This window comes from Pteronotus mesoamericanus, unplaced genomic scaffold, assembly GCF_021234165.1.
Source record: "Pteronotus mesoamericanus isolate MK-2021 breed Mesoamerican mustached bat unplaced genomic scaffold, CSHL_Meso_final contig_20, whole genome shotgun sequence".
Classification (NCBI taxonomy): Eukaryota; Metazoa; Chordata; class Mammalia; order Chiroptera; family Mormoopidae; genus Pteronotus; species Pteronotus mesoamericanus.
The window spans coordinates 64,973,499-64,993,027 of record NW_026555085.1 but is presented as its reverse complement, the minus strand read 5'-3'; the positions used below and the strand labels follow the sequence as shown (position 1 = coordinate 64,993,027).

At 40.4% G+C, this 19,529-nt stretch overlaps 1 protein-coding gene and 1 pseudogene across 1 annotated transcript in view; one reads left to right on the top strand and one right to left on the bottom strand.

Annotated features, from left to right (window-relative positions):
* Window positions 1–4,777, bottom strand: part of SLC16A10 (solute carrier family 16 member 10) — a 108,260-nt gene extending 103,483 nt beyond the window's left edge. The window contains exon 1 of the mRNA XM_054569834.1: window positions 4,217–4,777. Coding sequence (XP_054425809.1) covers window positions 4,217–4,550 — 334 coding nt within the window. The 5' untranslated portion in view covers window positions 4,551–4,777. The remainder of the gene's footprint in view (window positions 1–4,216) is intronic.
* On the top strand, window positions 4,549–14,168 carry LOC129066908 (set1/Ash2 histone methyltransferase complex subunit ASH2-like; annotated as a pseudogene).
* The last annotated feature ends 5,361 nt before the right edge of the window (window positions 14,169–19,529 follow it).

Sequence of the window (19,529 nt, the reverse complement as noted above, 5' to 3'; positions counted from 1 at the left end):
TAATACTCTAGTAAAATCCCAGAACGTGTTTGGGGTACTGCATCAGGAAAATGAAAAAAAAACCCTACGCTATTTATCAGTTCTATGAAGGAACCAAAAATGAGTTCTCGAGTATCTAGCAAACTTAAAGCAAAGTTGCAGTTTCTAAGGGAGAACAACTTTCCACTTAATGGCAGTACCTGTTTTAATTTTCCCAGAAGTGTCTGATTCCCACACAGGCAAGAAGCATGCACATATGAACAAGTAAAAACTTAAGAGAGACAACTCAAGCTCAGCCTGCTCCCTCTATGGACAAAACTGACACAGCAGTATGTGCAAGGTCTATCTCTGAACACTACATCTTTGGTAGCCACGTTACCACGACGGGGCTGTGATGCCTTCAACAGTTTTCATTGTTTCTACTGCCTAACTTGTAGTTCAGTTTGATTCCCTTTCCAAAGTCTTAATTTCACAAAGTGAGATTTATTACCATATAGAAAGAGGCCATTAAATGCCTTTTCTAGCCCCCACCATTCCCTGGAATTCCCTTAAGAGTTTCAGCCTTTTAAAATACGATTGGGTCTTGGTATATTGCAAATGCTTCAGTAAAGTATTTTATCTGTCTTTTTACTTGTTTGTGTCCCAAAGCAGATCTAAAGCTCCCTGGGAATAGCTCTTTCTCTCAGTTCCCATCTCCAGTGGCCTGCACAGAGGGTGTCAGATACTTGGTAATGAATGACACTTGTAGAATGAATGAGGAGTAACATTAGGATGTGTAAACTCACTGATATCTCAGTGTGAACAAATTTCTTCAGGGCTTTTCCTAAGAAATTTTGGGTGGATCACTAGTTACCTAAGAGTTAACAGAGCCATGAAATAGAAGTGAGGCTGAGAAAGGTTGTTCTTCAGCTCTTCCTGGAAACACTGTCCTGCTATGAATCAGACGAAAGGAGTGTGGTTCTTCAAAATCCTGGACTTTGGATGGAATGCCATATGAAATGATCTTGTTTCTCCACACTTAAAAAACCTATTTCCATGAGACATTAACAATTGGCAATTGTTTATTGACAGCCCAGTGAGATCAAGAAACAGGGACCCTGATCTTTCAGATTTCTTTTCAGCAGCCAGAAGAACAAGAAGAATCTTAAAAATTCCAGAACCCAGAATACTTCAGTGATAGGTTAGGTCATGAGTACAAAACTAAACAAAATACAGAACCCTTCATGGTGTAAGACGGGTCATTTTGTGTTTGCCTGGGACTGAGTTACCTGACCAGATATTAAGAATCAGGAAACCAAGTCTGACCCAACTGAACCTCTGCTGAAGCAGCCGCTCCAGCACAGACTAGGGGATTTGGGGCGGATAAACTCGGTGCTCTGTCTATGGCCAGTCGTTTATCAAGGCTGCGGCTTTGCAAAGGTGGCTATTTTTATATTTTATTTTCCCAATGGATTTATATAGAGGGTTTTGTTTGTTTGTTTTTATTTTGGGGGTAAAAAAAAGAAACAGGGACCCTAACCTTTCAGATTTATTTTCTAACCCTAGAATTCCTAGTGTAGTACTCAATCAACTGCTAATGCTTAAATTAATCAAAAACATAAAGAACATTGGAGTAGCTCAATATTATCCAGCCCATGCAATATGATCAATTGTTAAAAAACCAACTTCTGGAATCAGATGAATTTGAGTCTGAATCCTGGCTCCACTGCTTACTTAAGGTCTGCAAACCTGAGTATGCACATCTGAAAAGAAAGATAGCAAATAAAACCTATCCCATGGGGTTGCAGTAAGGTTTAAATAGGAATGCAGGTAAAGTGCTTAACAATGGGCTGGCAAATAAGAAGTTCTCAAGAAATACGAACCATCATTTGAAAACCTGAGTTCCCATTTTGCCACAACCTCCTTGTGTATCCTTGAACTAATCACTGTGAAGAAGCTGATGAAAACATGGAGACAATTAACTGCCCTCGAATGCTGGGATTATCGTTCACAGATAGGATAAGAGAGAATGAACAAAAACTTTTTAAAATAAAAGCTTTAAAAAAGTCTAGATATTTTTTGCATCGTATTTAATCTTGCATACATTTGATCACAGATGATTCAGCATTAGTGGAAAAGCTAAACTTCAAAGCAGTTATTCTCGAATACTTCAGTGCCTATTACAGACGATGGGCTCTATGAAACACCTCTGGGGGGTGGAGGGGTACCGCAATATTAACTGGCCCAATAATTATCTTGTCGCCTTTTTTTCAAAGAGAAGGTTAAATCTATTTTCCTCCTCATACTTTAAAATGCATCTGTTGTAAATGTATTACATAGCATCCAAAAAAAGGCCAACATTCAATCAAGCTGCTGTTATACAGGGTCATTACAAATGCCTAAAGCCACTTTGCAGGAATTAGATAAAGGGCACCCAGAGCCCAGGCTGGGTTTCTGTCTCCCCTTATCTTGAGTTGGGCACCTCTGTGCAAGGGCACAGCGAAACATGGCAGTCATGCAGAAAAGCACAAAGATCTTCAGTATCTAACTGGCATGTCTGTGTAATTGTTTCTGTGACACACACACACACCCTACGACATGACTGCAAGTTGTCAAGGAATCAGCTGAGTAAATGGAGAAGGATATTCATGAAAAGGAGGAGTTTCAAAAAATTCAAGAGAGCTGGTCCTGTCCCCTCCTTCACTTCAAGCTATCCAATACCAGGATACTGTAGCCAATAGGAACTTGTGGGTAGAGGCTTCAACACTGCAAAACTCTGATACCCAGCAAAGCTACATATGGTCTTTCTCCAGCAGTTGCTCACTATCTCAAAAGAAGGAAGGAGAGAAAGAAGGGGGAAAAAACCCCCACAGACACTAATGAATTAACTTACCTGAATTTGCAAAAACAGTAGTATATGAAAAGCTGTTGTCTTGTTTTGACTGCATTAAAAATCTGTAATTCCAGGCAAGAATGTGCAAAATGCTGAAGGAACTAGTCTTAAAATGGTAACTGTCAATTCAGCCTCCTTGAGCTTTTCCCTCCCAGATACCTGATACTCACATAGAGAAGACACAAAATTATTTGTTTACTATTACATATGCATATATACCCTGCTAAACTTTTTAATGGTAGCCCTCCTTACAAAGTAAGTATATGATATTATATTTTTAACGCTTTTGTACCTAGCCCTGTGAACTGCATAACAGCAGCTTCAAGAGCTATTTATGGAACAGAAATTCCAGGGTAAATATGGTACCTTATTTAACACATGCCCAAGGAGACAGTGTACATACAAGAATTATTCATTGCAGCATTGTTTATAGTAAGTTTGGAAATAATGTAAATGTCTATTAAAGGGACTCTGCATAAAGTATAATATAGCATACAATGGAAAACGAGTTAAAACAAAAAATTTAAGCTACCAGCTCAAATTGAGGTATTATATGGATAAATTGCAGACAGAACACAGTAAAAGAAAGCAAACTGCAGAATGACACATGTAATACTATTGATACTTATAAGGTTTTAAAACTCTCAACATTACCTCTGCCTTAGAATTTGTTATAGCAGTCTTACATATTCATTATATGCACACTAAAGACCTAAGGGATATTCACTCGAAAAATATTTTTTGAATTCAAGTTTAAAAAGACAATTAATCATATAAAGTTCCCCAAGTGGCAGGGAGGGAGTCTGATTGAGGAATGGAAATCACTTGGCCCTTTAAGTCCTAAGATGTGTATTCTATCTCCACTCTGCTACTCACCAAGACACTTTATTTCACCAATCCTCAGTTTGCTGACCTAAATGGAGTTGACCACGCCGGCTCGCAGAATAGAGTGAATAATGTAGGTAAAAGAGTTGTACAAAAGGTCTTGGACTTGTTTTATGCCTAATCAGTATAGAGATCACGTAAGTATGCTCTACAGCACAACCACCACCACCACCCGCCCCCCGCATGTTCAGTCTTACCTTTTAATCTAGTTTGGTAAATGGTTAAGCATGACAAACAAAACAGGAAAAAAAACACCTCTCGCATTCCTCTTCCCAATCCCTAATCGGCTACCCCCTGCGCTTTCTGTATTTAGCACAGAGCGCCCCCCCCCCGCCACCCCAACCCCAATACACCTAGGCGCACAGGGACCCTCCGAGGTGCACACGCGGACGTGGACCCACACTTGGCACGCGGAATGCGTTCGTGGCGGAGAGGCACGCCTGTCCCCCGCGGCTGGCCGCGGCGGGCGTTGCGCCTCACCTGTCTTGAAGACCATCTGGTCATCGTCCTCGGACCCGAACGTATTCAGCATCGAGACGAAGAGCACCCCGCAGGCGTTCTGGATGCCAAACACCGACCCGTTGCACCACATGGCCGCCAGCATCACCAGCCAGCCCCAGCCGCCGTCCGGAGGCTGAGGGGGCTCGGCGCCCGCCGGCCCCACCAACTCTACCTCTACATTCTCGGCGGCCGCCTCCGGACCACCTGAGGGTCCCACGCCGGGCGGCGGAGCAGCCCCCATAAGCGCGGGGCCGAGCGACTCTGTCTCGCTCGTCCCCTGCGCAGGGCCGGGCTTCTCGGGGGAGGGCACCATGGCCCCAGCGGACCCTGTTGAGCACCACGGGAGCGCGAGGGTCGAGAGGTCCCGGCGGGCTCCCGGAGAAGCTGCCCAGAGCCCTGAGGGCGAGCTAGTGCGGCCGAAGTGAGGGCTGTGGAGCCCCGGGTGCGGGGCGCCCCAAGGCGCAAAGGCTGCCTCGAGAAAAGAGGCTGCGGGCAGAAGCCTAATGGTCCAGGGCTCGAGATCCCACTCCACAGCCCCGCACCCCTACGCTGCCCAGCGACCGGCTCTTAAGGACGCCCCCGGCCCCCCGCCGGCTGGGGGCGTGGCCGGCAACGAAGCCCACCCTCTCCAAGCGATTGGGCTTCGAGGAACGGAGGCGGGGCCCACCTCCCTTCCCCCTCCCACCCCCCGCCCCCTCGGCGGAGCGCCGGTGAAGGTGCGGGGTCACAGAAGTGTAGGTCGCCCAGCCTCAGTGTTAACGGAAGGGACACGTCTCCTAGGTACAGGCTGGTGGGTCCACAGGGCAGCAGGATGGGATCCTTAGTCTCTGCTCACGGACAGCCTCAGAACCAAACGTTGTCTCTTTGTTTTGTTTTGGGGTTTTTTTGGCTTTCACCTCTAATTACTAATTAAAACATGTAAGAAACATCATGCCACCTGCTTACTTAAAAATGGAGTCAGAAAGATCAGAAGGCTTATTTAATTCATTTCTCCCGTATTCATATACAATTTCCTATGAATTGAAGGTGCTCATTTTGGAAGACACAGACTATTATACCAAAGTCTTCAAATAAACGTTTTTGACAGCTAGAAAATATTACTGTTAAACTACAGCACAGTTGTTTGCTGTAAACTTAAACGCTAACACCAACATACAACTACTGTCTCTCTGAAGCATGGAACAACAATGTAAAAAAAGAAAGGAAGAGTAGTTAGCTATCCAATATTGAGCACACTTCTAAATTTCTCAGTTACTCAGACCCATCATTTCAAAGTCAAAATATTCTATAGTTATTTGATGTCCCACCACGGGAATGGTTCAAGTACGCAGATGAGTATGATCACATTTCTGCCTCTGCCCATTCACGAACTAGTAGGAAAAAGTCCTGGGATAGAATAGGAGGCTCAGGTGATGTTTTAATACGTGTTCAACAAAGAGAAGTGGAATGCAACCATTACATTATATTTGAAACACTAGAGAAAACTTTCCACAGCAAGCAGCTTTTTGAGCTCAGCATTGAATCACAGAGGAAACTTCAGCAGGCAGAGATAGGGGAAGAGCATTCTAGATAGAGAAAATAGTGTAAGCTGAGGAAAGCAAGTATAATGTATCCTAGGGATAGTGTTAGAATAATAAACTCAGAATCATCACTCAGTGCCCTCCAAAAGTGAATGTACAAGGATGTTATTCCATCATTGTTGGAAGTAAGGAAACGAGGGAAGCAAAAATGTGCCTCAGTAGAGGATTGATTAAATGCATGTTATTTATAACCTCTAAAAGATCATGTTCACTTCCATTGACTTTGAAAGTTGTCCACATTTATTTTATTTTATTTATTTACTTTTAGAGATAGGGAAATGGAGGGAGAAAAAGACAGAAACATCACTGTATGAGAGATACATCATTGATCAATTGGCCGCCAGAACTGGGGACCTGGTCCGATACCCAAACATACGCCCTGACCGGCATCAAATCGGGGACCTTTCAGTTCACAGGCCAGTGCTCAATCCACTGAGCCACACCAGTCAGGGCAAAAGTTGTCCACATTTTATTGCATAAAGAAAGCACACCAAACAAAGTATGGATTATAACACAAGATATAACTATCCATGAGTCAATGCTGATATAAGTAAAGGATTAAGTACATATATGGAGGGAGCAAGGAGTAGGAATAGTCAGATCCCTCCTGCGGAAAATTTCCAATAACATGCCATCCTCAAGGAGGTGAAATACAGCACCTCACTCCTTAAGTGTGGGCTGTGTGCTTCAAAAAGAAAAGTATGAAAAAGGAGAGAATGCAGGGAGGTCTTTTTAGAGTGCAAAACTGACATACACTATTTCAGCCAGGTAATCAAGTATGTATCCTTGATATAATGTGATGAAAATGGCACTTTATTTCTGTGGTCTTCCTCCCCAAAACACATAACCCCAGCCTAATCATGGGGGAAAAAAATAAGACATCCTAACTGAGGGACGTTCCACAAAATAATTGACCAGTACTCCTCAAAACTGTCAAGGACATCCAAAACAAGCAAAGTCTGAGAAACTGTCACAGCCAAGAGGGACCAGAGACATGATGGCTAAATATAATGTCGGGATGGAATCCTGGAACAGAATAAGAACATTAGATAAAAACCCAGGGGCCCCAGCCAAGTAGCTCAGTTGGTTTGAACGTCATCCTAATTGGCTGTGGGCTCTATTTCCAGTCAGGGTACATATAATAAGCAACCAATGAGAACTTAAATAAATGGAACAATAAATCGATATTTCTCTCTCCCTTCTTGTCTCTCTGAAAGATCAATCAATAAAAAAAAACTAAGGAAATCTGAGTAAAATATGGAAGTTAGCTCATTATTAATATCGGTTCATTAATTGAACAAAATGTGGCATACTAATTAAGTTGTTAATAATTGGAGACTCTAGATGCAAGGGTATGGGAATTCTGTACTATCTTTGGAAGTTTTCTATAAATTTAAAAGTTTTAAAATAAAGTTTATTTCATCTTGTAAAAATGTATATATGTGTGTACATATCAATGTATTAAACATGATAGTTTATTTTTAAACTTTCATTTTCTATATAAGTGCTTCATATATATTTGTACAGGGGTTATGAAATGTTATTCTTAAATATATAACTCATTCTCAAAATGTTTTCTATTTGTGTGTCAATATTATTTCTAAACATTATATAGTGTACCCTAATTTCAGATCAAAGTTTGACAGTTTTCAGGGAAGATTGATATAAGAGCAGCTCTGACTTAAAGGATTGAAGAGTAGCAGCCACAAAGCACTTAGCACCCAGCCAGCTCTCAGGAACCGGCAGTGATTACTATCATTGCCTCTGATGATGTTGATGCTTCTTTCTAATGACCTCTCGCAACCGCTGTTTTATTGGCATCAAAGTAATTCAAATGGATGTTTACATCTTTAAAAATACAACTTTTATTTCATCATAAACATATCAGTTCAAGAAATTTTAAAAATAGAAAAATTTAAAGTTAGGATTTTACACATCCTTGTCCTCAACTCTTATGTTTTCTATTCCTTAAAGAGAAAGGTTTTTACTTTCTTCCAGTAAGTCTTTCCCCAATTCACAAAAGGCGCCATTTACAAAATCTGATACAGCCTCTCTCTTACTATATTAACTTAATCTGTTTGGCTCAGTTATTCCAAGGAAAAGTATTCTTGCAGACCAGGGTCTGAGTGTAGGATGCATGCTGAAGTTTAGTAATAAAAACTAAGTTCCAGTTCAGTTATGCTAGGGATTGGCTGTGTTTTCATCTACACTGCTTTCCTTTGTTTTTTTCAAAATTCTAAGTTGATGAAAGAAAAGATTTCATGATGCGAAATGAAATAATAAAACAAAAGCAGTTTGAAAACTATAAAGTGTCTTAAAACATAAAATTCAAGTATGTTATTTTAAGTTTCTATGCTCCACAAAAAACATATCCTGGATGCCAAATTGGATTCTGGTCTGCTCTTATTAAATCAGGCAAGTTGGTGTTTAGTATTTAAAATATTTGTATTACAATAAAGTAGGCAAACATAGTAGTGTCAGGTGTACAATATAGTGATTTTACATTTATATACCTCACGATGTGGTCACCACACTAAGTTTAGTAACCATCATCACTGTGCAAAGTCATTACAATATTATTGATTATATTCCCCATGCTATACACTACATCTCTGTGGCTTATTTATTTTATAACGGGAAGTTTGTGCCTCTTATTTCCCTTAATCTTTACATCCACTCCCCCCGCAACCCCTCCTCTCTGGCAATCATCAGTTTGTTCTTTTTGTATGAATCCGTTTTTGTTTTGTTTGTTCATTTATTTTTTTTTAGATTTCACATACAGGGAAAACCATACAGGTATTTGCCTTTCTCTCTCTGACATTTCACCTAGCATAATACCCATTAGGTCTATTCATACTGTTACAAATGGCAATATTTCATTTTTTATGGCTGAGTAATATTCCATTGTATAATGTGCCACATCTTCTTTATCCATTCATCTATTGATGGACTCCTGTGTTGATTCTACACCTTGATAAACAAGGCTGCAATAAACATAGTAGGAGTGCACATATCTTTTCAAATTAGCGTTTTCATTTTCTTTAGATATTTACCCAGAAGTGAAATCACTAGATCATATGGCAGTTCTATTTTTATTTTTTTGACGACTCTCCATACTGTTTTCCATAGTTGGTGTACCAATTTAAAATCCCACCAACAGTGCATCCTCTTTTCTCCACATCCTCACCAACACTTGCTATTTGTTGACTTTTTGACACTAACTATTCTGACAGGTATGAGGTGGTATCTCATTGTATTGGGTTGGCCAAAAAGTCCATATGGTTTTTCCCATTAAATAAAAGACACATTTTTCATTTTCACCAATAACTTTATTGATTTGGGTATTTTGAGTATGTCGGCTATCTCCCACATGACATAACATTAATTTTCTCAATTCATGTCTTGATTTGATCGCTATCAATTTCAACTGGCCTACCCAACCGTGAAGCATTGTCCAGTGAGAAATCTCCAGCACGAAACTTCGCAAACCACTTTTGACACATTCAATCAGTCACAGCACCTTCTCCATACGCTGCACAAATCTTTTTTTCTATTTCAGTTGTGTTTTTACCTTTCTTGAAATAATAAAGAATAATGTGCCTAAAATATTGCATATTTTCTTCCATCTTCAGTATTAAAATGGCCACACAATTCACCAATTTTGATGTTTTTTAAAAAATGTACACCGACATAACATCTGTCACAATACAACCTAACAAAATTGTTTCAAATGAAGCTAAAGGCAACTAAGTGCTACTAGAACCATTTTATGGAAAAAAAAAACAACCAACCAACTAACTTTTTGCCCAACTCAATACTACTTTGCTAGTTCCCTCAAATACAATAGTGCCAACTCTAGCTCCGGATGATCCTCTGACTGGCCCCTTACTCTCCATCTAGCTTCTAGTTCCTTAATGATTCCTTGTCATTTCCCACGAACCATCATGATGACTTCTTAACTAGTCTCAATGCCAAAAACTCTGCCTCCACCATTTCACCCTTCACCGTATCCCAGCCTAAACATGATTCTCTGGGCTTAAGGTCTGCTCCTTTTTTAAAAAGGTCAGATAATGTCTCATAATTCTTTAAACCATAACATCAAGCACAGTGTCAGTGTACAACAAATATTTGTTAAGCCAAACTACATGGAGTTTTTTAAAATGTAAAGAATCACAAACCATGAAATTGAACACATCAATTTTGGTCTCATGTTTTCTGGTGGAAAATGTTTAATATTTTTTAAACAACATAAATTTGTTTTCCACTTATAAGAGTATACATGCTCAAGTTGCAAATATTATAAAAAACAAAATTAAAATAACATTATCGTATTACTCAAATAACCTCTCTTAACCTTTAATAGTTTTCATTATTTACATATTTATGAGAGAGCATCATTAATTGTAAATACCTTTGTAGCATATTTCCCCTATAAACTATGATATGGTATCACCAAAAAGATTATGTGACTCTTAATGAAAATTGCTGCATCCAAGATGATGAGTGAAACATAAAGAAACCTGATGAAACGAGGATGCCCCGTGGTTATTGCCACAGGCCGTCTTTAGCAGTCCATATGACTCAGGTTTGTATATCAGCAAAGTTTCTTACCAGTTACCACATACTATGAATCTTCAGGATTGCTCACAAAGTCACAGATCTACTGTATATTCTTTCTGTCTTTTTTAAAATGTGCATTTTAAAATAAAATTAGAATCATAGTGCTGTGGACTAAGTTATATCCCCTCAGCCAAAATAAAAAAGAAATCATGCACTAAAGCCTAATCCCAAGCACCTTACAATGAATGGGATGGTATTTGGAGAGAAGGCCTATATATAAAAAGGTAATTAAGTTAGAAGGAGACGATTAGAGTGGGCCCTAATCCAATCTGACTTGTGTCCTTATAAGAGGAAATGAGAATATACAAAGAGAGAGAGAGAGAGACACCTGGGAAACGCCATGTGAGGACACAGAGAGAAGGCGGCCATCTGTAAACCAAGTTGAGAGGCCTCAGAAGAAATCAGACCTGCTTATACCTCGATATTGGATTTCTAGCTTCCAGAACTGTGAGAAAACAAAGCTATTGTTTGAGCCAGCCAGGCTGTGATATTTTGTTATAGCAGCTTTAGGAAACTAAAACACATAATAAAGAACTGCAGTAATAATAATAATACTGTAAAAAAAGAAACAAAAGACCCAAAATGGAGTCACTTTTACTAAGCCAAGTCACCAAACCAAAACTTAGTAACTAACCCAACTGCAGTTTCAATCTCTCCCGGGGTTGAATTTTAAAGCAATCAGTTTAGAATTTCCTAATGAATTAGCTCTCCATCCTGGAGAGCTTCCAGCAAAGGCTGAGCATATAACTGACACAGGGGCCTTAAAACAAAAGAACACCAAAATAGCTTGTGGAAGGAAGTTATTTACCAAACGTATCAGGGAAAAAGTATGAATTCAAACATGAATGGGTGGATGGTTGGACTAGATGATCTTCGAAAACCCTTCAAATTAAGGATCTCTGACTCCTCTGATTGGCTTTCAACCTCTGGGTGAGAAACTCTGCAAAGTGTGGATGAAGTAGAGAAAGTGTCCAGACTATTTTGAGCAAGATCAGATGGAAACGCGAGAATATGAGGGTGAGAGAGAACACAAAAGAAAAAGAGAGGAAAGTGGATGATTAAGCAATTTACCTGGAATTAAATAGAGCAGAGGAACAGAAAAAAAGTACAGAAGAAAGGGGGATCTCGTGAAAAAGAAAGACAAAGAGAAAAAAGAATTGGGACTGGGAGAAAGAAGAGACCTATGTGGGAGGTCTGTGATAAAAGGCAGAAAGAAAAGCTTCAATTTTGACTCTTTCTAAGCAGGTAAGTTTATAAGCTCTTTATAAAACAGTTTGCTTAAATAAGAGTAGAAAAAACATGAACGAAATATGTAAACAGAGGTTGATCAAAAGGGAGATAAAAACAGATGAATATGATCATCACAAAACATAGCTTTTGAAATACAGAGTGAAATATATTTAACCACCCACAGAACAAACAGGATTTCTTCTACTACCTATCCACCCTCCAGATCTTCAATAGCCTAATAAAAAAAAAATAATAGATTGGAACTACTTTAAAATGGAGAGTGTATTCATTTCCTCTTATTGCTGTAACAAATTACCGCAAATTTAGTGGCTTAAAACAACGCAGAATTTGGAGGTCTGTGATGACCTGAAATGAGTTATTGGGCTAAAGTCAAGGTGTAATGGGGGCTGATTCCTTCCGGAGGCTCCAAGGGAGAATCTGTTCTTTGCCTCTTCCAGCTTCCACAGGCTGCAGCATTCTTTGGGAGCTTGCTGCATCACCCCAGTCTTTGGCTCTTTTTCTGACTCTGACACTCCTGACTCCTCTATTACGGACCCTTGTGATTACTGGGGGCCCATCCGGGTAATCCAGGATAGTTCTTTTATCTCAGAATGCTTAGCTTAATCACCTTTTATTATTAAGGTGATGTATTCACAGGTTCTGAGGATTATTAGGATGGAGGCTATTATTCTGTCTACAGTAAGGATAAGTAAGCATTTGTTTTTCATCACTAGAATTAAGATGTGCAAGTATTCAAAACTGAGGCCACTGACCCAGCATTTCTAGGGCATATGCCATTACAGAGCATGGTGGTAGAAAAGCAATGAATCAAGATCCAGAGACCTGGCTTCCTGTCCTATCATTGCCATTAGCTAGCTATATGACCCTGAACAAGTCATTCCCTCTTCTCTGGAATTCTCCCTGCCTTTGAAATAAACTCTATCACTTCTGATGGGGAATTGTTAAAGCAGCACATTTTGGCCCATACTTTCTTCCTTGTGATAAACGTTCCCAAAAGTTTGCAGTTCATTCACTGTTGCTATAAACCAAATTTTTCTCTTAGCAGCCAGATGAACTCTGGGGCACTTTGTGAAACATGTCATTTATAATGGTTTCAGTCTGCACTTTGTGCATGTCATTCGAGTCTCTTGGGAAAAGGATGTTGTACAAAATGAACATCCAAAAACCATGTCCTCCAATGATAAGGATATCATATCATTTATTGATAAATACTGGGAGTGCATGGTGATCCGACAGAGACCTGGGAAAATGACTTGGCCAGATAACACTGTTAAAACAATGAATAAAGAAAGAGATGTATTCTTGGTAAAGGATCACCCTGATCCTGAGAGTGAGGATCCAGAAGAAGCTCACCCCAAATTTGGACCTTTGGATCAGGATCTTAGTCACATTGGTCCCGCTTATGACAATAAAAAACAAAGTAGTGCCGTGCCTACCAGTGGGAATTTAAATGGGGGAATTGCAGCAGGGGGCAGTGGAAAAGGAAGAGGAGCTAAGTGCAAACAGCAGGAGAGAGGGACCACAGGGACCACCAAGAAGGTTCAGGGTGACCCTTTGTTTTCTGCTCAGCACCTTTCCCCTCATGGCTACCCCTTGGAACACCTGTTTAAGAAAGATGGCTATTGGTATATTCTAGCCGAGCCTGAGCTCCACACCCCTGACCCTGAGAAGCTTGAACTTGACTGCTGGGCAGGAAAACCTATTCCTGGAGACCTCTACAGAACCTGCTTGTATGAACGGGTTTTGTTAGCCCTACATGATCAAGCCCCCAGTTAAAGCTGTCTGATGACCGGCTCACGGTGGTTGGAGAAAAAGGCTACTCTATGGTGTGGGCCTCTCATGGGGTATGGAAAGGTGCCTAGTACTTTGAAATTACCATGGATGAGATGCCACCAGACACTGCTGCTAGATGGGTGGGTCTCAGCCCTTAAGTAACTTTCAAGTTCCCTTAAGTTATGATAAACATAGCTATTCTTGGCAGAGCAAAAAGGGAACCAGTTCTACCAGTCCATTGGCAAACACCAGTCTTCTGGCTACAGAGAAGATGTCCTGGGATTCTTTATCAACCCTCCTGCAGACACAGAGACAACCAAGTCACTGCCCAATGCCTATAAAGATAAGGCTTTGATGAAGTTCAAGAGTTACTTGTATTTTGAAGAAAAAGACTTTGTGGATAAAGCAGCAAAGAGCCTAAAGCAGACTCCCAATAATGAGAAAATATTTTATAAAAATAGTGTCATTCAAGGTGTGGCTAACAAAGATATTTTTGAGGGGGTTTACCTTCCAGCCGTCTCACTGCTCAAGAGCTACACGGTTTCCATTAACTTTGGACCGTGCTTCAAGCACCTCCAAAGGGTCTCACTTTCTGCCCTGTGAGTGACATGGGCTGCGGCGCTGTCATGGAACAGACTCTGGCCAACGTCTTATATCACCTGGAAACAGAAGCAGATGGGAGGCGGAGTCCCCCGTGGGAGGCCTGACCGGGTCCCCCTTTCTTTGCACACCTGGACTTTCTGGGGAATAATGGTGGCGGGGGGGGGGGGGTGTTCTTTTTGTTTTTCAACTGTTGCAAATGTCATCCCAAAGATACTGCAGAACATAGATAGCCTCTGCTGTTAGCAAGTTAAAAGGCTGGGTGGCACCGGGAGAGACTCCCTGCCCTTCCACATCCTTCCCCGCTTCTGGTGAGTACGCTCATTTTGGGTGTCATATGCCAACGTCTGCGGACCCTAAGGTCCCTCATAAGCTCCCTGTGAAACCGGTGCTGGGCCATGCGCCCCACCACTGGGGCGCCTTATCTTACTGTATTTTCTAAAGTGGATAGTAGTGTCCAAGTGACTAAGTTATTTAAATTTTTTTTTTTTATTCCTGTTGGCATTGACTGTATCCCACCTGGTTTCCAAGGAAGTGAGAGGCCTGTTTCTGAGAATAGCTGAAATCAATGGCTGTACATTCCAGAACCGATCGAAGAGCTTTCCTTTGGGCGTGGGTTCGTTTTTGGTATTAATTTTTAAATACGCTTTTGAACACTGGGATCTCTGAAACTAGCACGTCTCTAGGACTGTGATTGTGAAAGGAACTCACTTGCAGCTTTAACAATTAGAAACTCTTCCCAAATAAAACTTGTGATCAAGAAAAGAAAAGGATGCTCTGAAAACTGTTAAGACCTATGAGCTTTGTGAATACAACATCCTAGGCTTGTTCATTCAAATGATATTTGAGACTAAATACTGTACATAAATTCACTCGTTCAGCAAAAACTCATTGATTATCAACTAGGTACAAAGCACTGTGCCAGGCCGATTCCTGGTAAGCTTGGTGCTTGAGCATAATAAACGCTACATACAATTCTTTATGAATTAGAACACTAGGATACTAGAACATTACCAGTCAGCAAACATTTCAGTAAACGTTTATGAGGACGAAGCAGAGGAAATAAGGAACTGAACTTTTCTAACCACAAGTAATACCATGCAAATATGTTGCCATATGAAAATTGCCTCAATATCAAGGTATTGTTTCAGTTTTCATTTTCCTTTGTGTTTATATTTATAAAACAAGTGTCAGCCTTCACCTCTGCTGTTTTCTAGGTGCTGCTTCCTCTAGTACAGGAATATGAAAACAGACATTTTGATCTTAGGTTCTGAGTATTCTTCCTGTTACAAATAGTATAATCCCATTTTTTAATTTTAAAAAGTATATGTGTGGTTTTTCCTACAAGATGGGATTTTGACTGTTTTTTCTCTTTTTCATGTCTCTACATTTTCTAACTTTTTAATAATAAATATTTATTTACCATATAATGAAATATACCAAAATGTTTCAATAGAAAAGAGATCGTTATCACTTATGATGAATTTACCCTCAAAGTAATCTCTCTGTTAAAAAACATACACGTTCTACTCAATTTCCACAATAGTAATGCATGTCTATACCACCTGATAGCTTGCAAGTAACAATTACAGTCATAAAGCTTTTATGAGATTGTAGGATTAAATTTTGACTTCTCTCCAACTCATTCTGGAACTTAGGGAACTGTTAAACTTCTCTGCACTGTGCTTTCTGGCCACTGTTCTTCCCTGACCTGGCACAAATTAAGAGTGATATGGGCTTCGATGGTCAAAAAGCCTTTGAAAACTTTTTATTTGTTATATTTATATACACTAATGGTCACTTTATGATATAAGAAATGGAGGGAGCTAATTTGGCACAGTTAGTGTGAATTTCTCAAAACTAGTGAGTCTCAAAACTTGACAAGCTAATTAATCTCCAAATTACATACGAAATTCTTATTGCAGCTTCCTGAAGACCAACAGGAGAAAGACAAGCTCATATAAGCAGGAGTGTAAGGTTATAATTTAACTTGCGATTTCTATTTGAGATGAACACATTCCTACCCCAAAAAAGAGAAAATGTTTGTTAACAGTTTTATCTGTTTCCTTCCATGGGATTTGAAGGGATTTACAGTTGAGAAGCAGTAATGTATTATTCTAACTCAAGCTGCTCTAACAAATGTCAGGATGGAGCCCAATTCACAAATACAGCACATCAAAGGTGGTAGTCTCATAGCAGGATGGTACTCTTTTACTCAACCCCGAAGAGATCGACTCGCCAGGCTCACATGGTTACAAGAAGAGCAGGGTTTAGAACATTGATTTCCCAATTGCTGAAATAATCAAGGAGCCCCCTTTGGTATTTTCCGGAATCACACAGATCGCCTTTGTAGTTTTCAGCCCCAACCATCTCCAGCACTCACATGCTTTGGCTTGTTCTTTTGGTCCCGCTCCTCATGTTCATTCAACAGCCATTTTTGAACACCTGTTCCATGCCAGCCACTGTATTAAATGTTGGAAAAGTAACCGACACATCGTAGTGTTTGCCATTCACAAGCCACTTTCACGAACGCCGTGTCATTTGGCCTTGTGAGCTATTTACAGTCAAGAACTAAGACTCATTCGTTCTTGCATCTGTCATCTGGGACTTAGTTTGATGCCTTGCTCAATGAGCCAAATGTCTGTTGAATAGGTGCATAAATGCAGGAGAGAATGAATAAGTGAATGAATATATCAGCCTCATAGCCCTGGTCTATGTTTATATTTTTATAGGATTGTCAAACATTCACTTTTTTCCTTTTTTTTTTTTTCACTTTTTTCCTTAACTCTTTTCTCCCTTGGAAAAGATTTCTGGTCCCTACCTATTTCTTTGTCCCCTGTAGAGCACCTCCTAAGATGCTCAGAGGCAAGGCCATGGCTTCTCAGGAGTTCTAAACGAGCTGCCTTTTTTCCTTGGCTAAGCCCCTTGCCATTGGCTGCTAGCAATGCCCTCCGAGTGAGGGGACATTGTGAGTCAGCCCTACTCCAGCCCCTTTTTGAAACTGACTGACTCTTTATGAAGCGTTTGGCAAATTATATGAAACAATTTTTGTCACTTTTCTTACTACTGTTGTAGAATAATTTTAATTGGAATATAAACCTGTGAAACTAGGCTTTCATTGTTAGATTAGAAATCAGGAAGGCAACATGTCAAGAAATCTAGAAAACATGGTCCTGGCTGGGTAGCTCAGTTGGTTAGAGCATCGTCTTGATACACCTAGGTTGGGGGTTTGATCCCCAGTCAGGGCACATACAAGAATCAACCAATGAATGTATAAATAAGTGAAACCACAAATCGAAGTTTCTCTCTCTCTCTCTCTCTCAAATCAATAAGTAAAAAATTTTTAAAAAAGAAGAAATCTAGAAAACAACAGTGGAAAACATAAGCTAATGCTGATTTGCATTTAGTGCTGTTGGGAGGGCAACAGGCAGAATCAGGAAATGGATGGTGTCTAGGAATTATTACAAATATTTCAAAAAATTATCTACTCCAACATCAGGCCCAGATTGAGGTAGTACTTTTTGCCTCTGCCCTGATCATCAAAGCCCTCAAAGTGCCACCAGGAGACAGAAAGAAGCAACAAAACATTAAGCACAGTGGAAATGCCACTTTTGATGAGATTGTCAACTTTGCCCAACAGACACTGTACTAACCTTTAACTAAAGAGCTCTCTGGAACCATTAAAGAGATCCTGGAGACCGCCCAATCTAAAGGTTGCAATGTTGATGCCCAGCCAGTTGATTTACAATGCTACCAGTTTTGTTTTTTTTACTTGTCTGTTTCCTCTCACTAAGATCACTAAAGGGAGAGACTGTGCATTGTCTATTAATCCCCAGCACCTAGCACATTAATTGGTGTTGGTGAAAGAATACATATGTAGTAATATGCAGTAGAATGCTCAGCTAGTTAAGAACCACAGAGGAGCCCTGGCTGGTGTTGCTCAGTGGATTGAGCATCAGCCTCTGAACTAAAAGGTCACCAGTTCAATTCCAGTGAAGGCCCAAGCCTGGGTTTCGGGCCAGGTCCCGGGTTGGAGGCATACAGGAGGCAATCAATGTTTCTGTCTCCCTCCCTTCCCCTTTCTCTAAAAATGAATAAATAAAACTTTTTTTTTTAAAAAAAAAAGGACTACAAAGGAAAATATTTCAATTAAAGATCATTTGACAACCAAAACAAATGACAGACAGGGAAACCGCTGGGTGGTAGTCAAGGAAGGAGATGACACTTCAATCCTGGAGGAGAGGAGGGAACAGCACACGCAGAGCTCTTAAAGCAGAAAGTTTTAGGCTGCTCCCTCAGCCAAGAGAAGAGACAGGAAGGACATACAAGATAAGATCTGAAATGGAGAAGGAGACCAATGAAGAACGGCCTCATGTTAGAGGAGGTGGTTGGGTTTTATTCTGAATCCAATGAAGACCTCTAAGAGAGGTGGAGTGGCAGGTTCTGATGTGTTTGTTTGTTTGTTCGTTTGTTTTTAAAGATTTTATTCATGTATTTTTAGAGAAAGGGAGAAGGAGGGAGAAAGAGAGGGAGAAAAACACCGATATTCGAGAGAAACATATTGGTTGCCTCTCACATGTACCTCAACTGGGGATGAACCTAACTTGGCAACTTATTAAATGATAGGCTAGTGAGGGAAGGAAAAGTATACAAAAAGGGGCAAAAATTATTCCAAGGTTTCACACCCAGTAAATGAAAGACCACTCACCCCAATCTCCTTATTCTGTTCCTTATTCTGTGAATGGCATGACCATACTCCCAGAGAAGAAGAGGATGGCGTCTGAGAAGATTCAGCAGTCTCGGTGTCTTCTCTGTTCCCACTCTATCCGTATGATGGCCTCCCTCTGGATGTGTGGCGACAGCAGCTGCCTTCAGGGAGCCCTGGGCCTGGGCCTCCTCTGGCCAGCAGGGGCTGTGGCTCCTGGGGGGAGCTGGTTAACGGCAGTCTGAGATTACCTCCTCCCATTTCTACATCACAGCTGCTCCTGCTTCTTGTCTCAAGGAACAAAGTGAAGAAATAAAATGGAGTCACTACGGTCAAACTGCTCAATGACTAAAATAAAGTAGGCTGAGGCATGAGAAAACGATTCTCTCCGTGCCCTAACTAGCCTGAGAACTTAAACTTCTGAACTTTCCAGTCCAAGTCAATGCCTGGATATACATCAGATCCTCAGATGATCATCTGAATGACCTCAGGAAGAAACTGTTCCATTGTTTAGACCATCAGACATCTGAAGATTAGCATCTTGGACCAATTGACAGGCTAAGAATGCAGGACCCTAAGACTCTTTAATATTTATTTCTAGCCAAAGCATCCTGACTCTTTTTGGGTATGTCTGAAAGGACTCATCTCTTAATGTTGTATCATGTCTGGCTCTGACAAAAATTTGTTGTTGTTATTCTTTTTTGTTTAATGGTACAACCCCTTGGTCTGCATTCCTGGCATAGAAACAAAGAGCTGGTTAAAG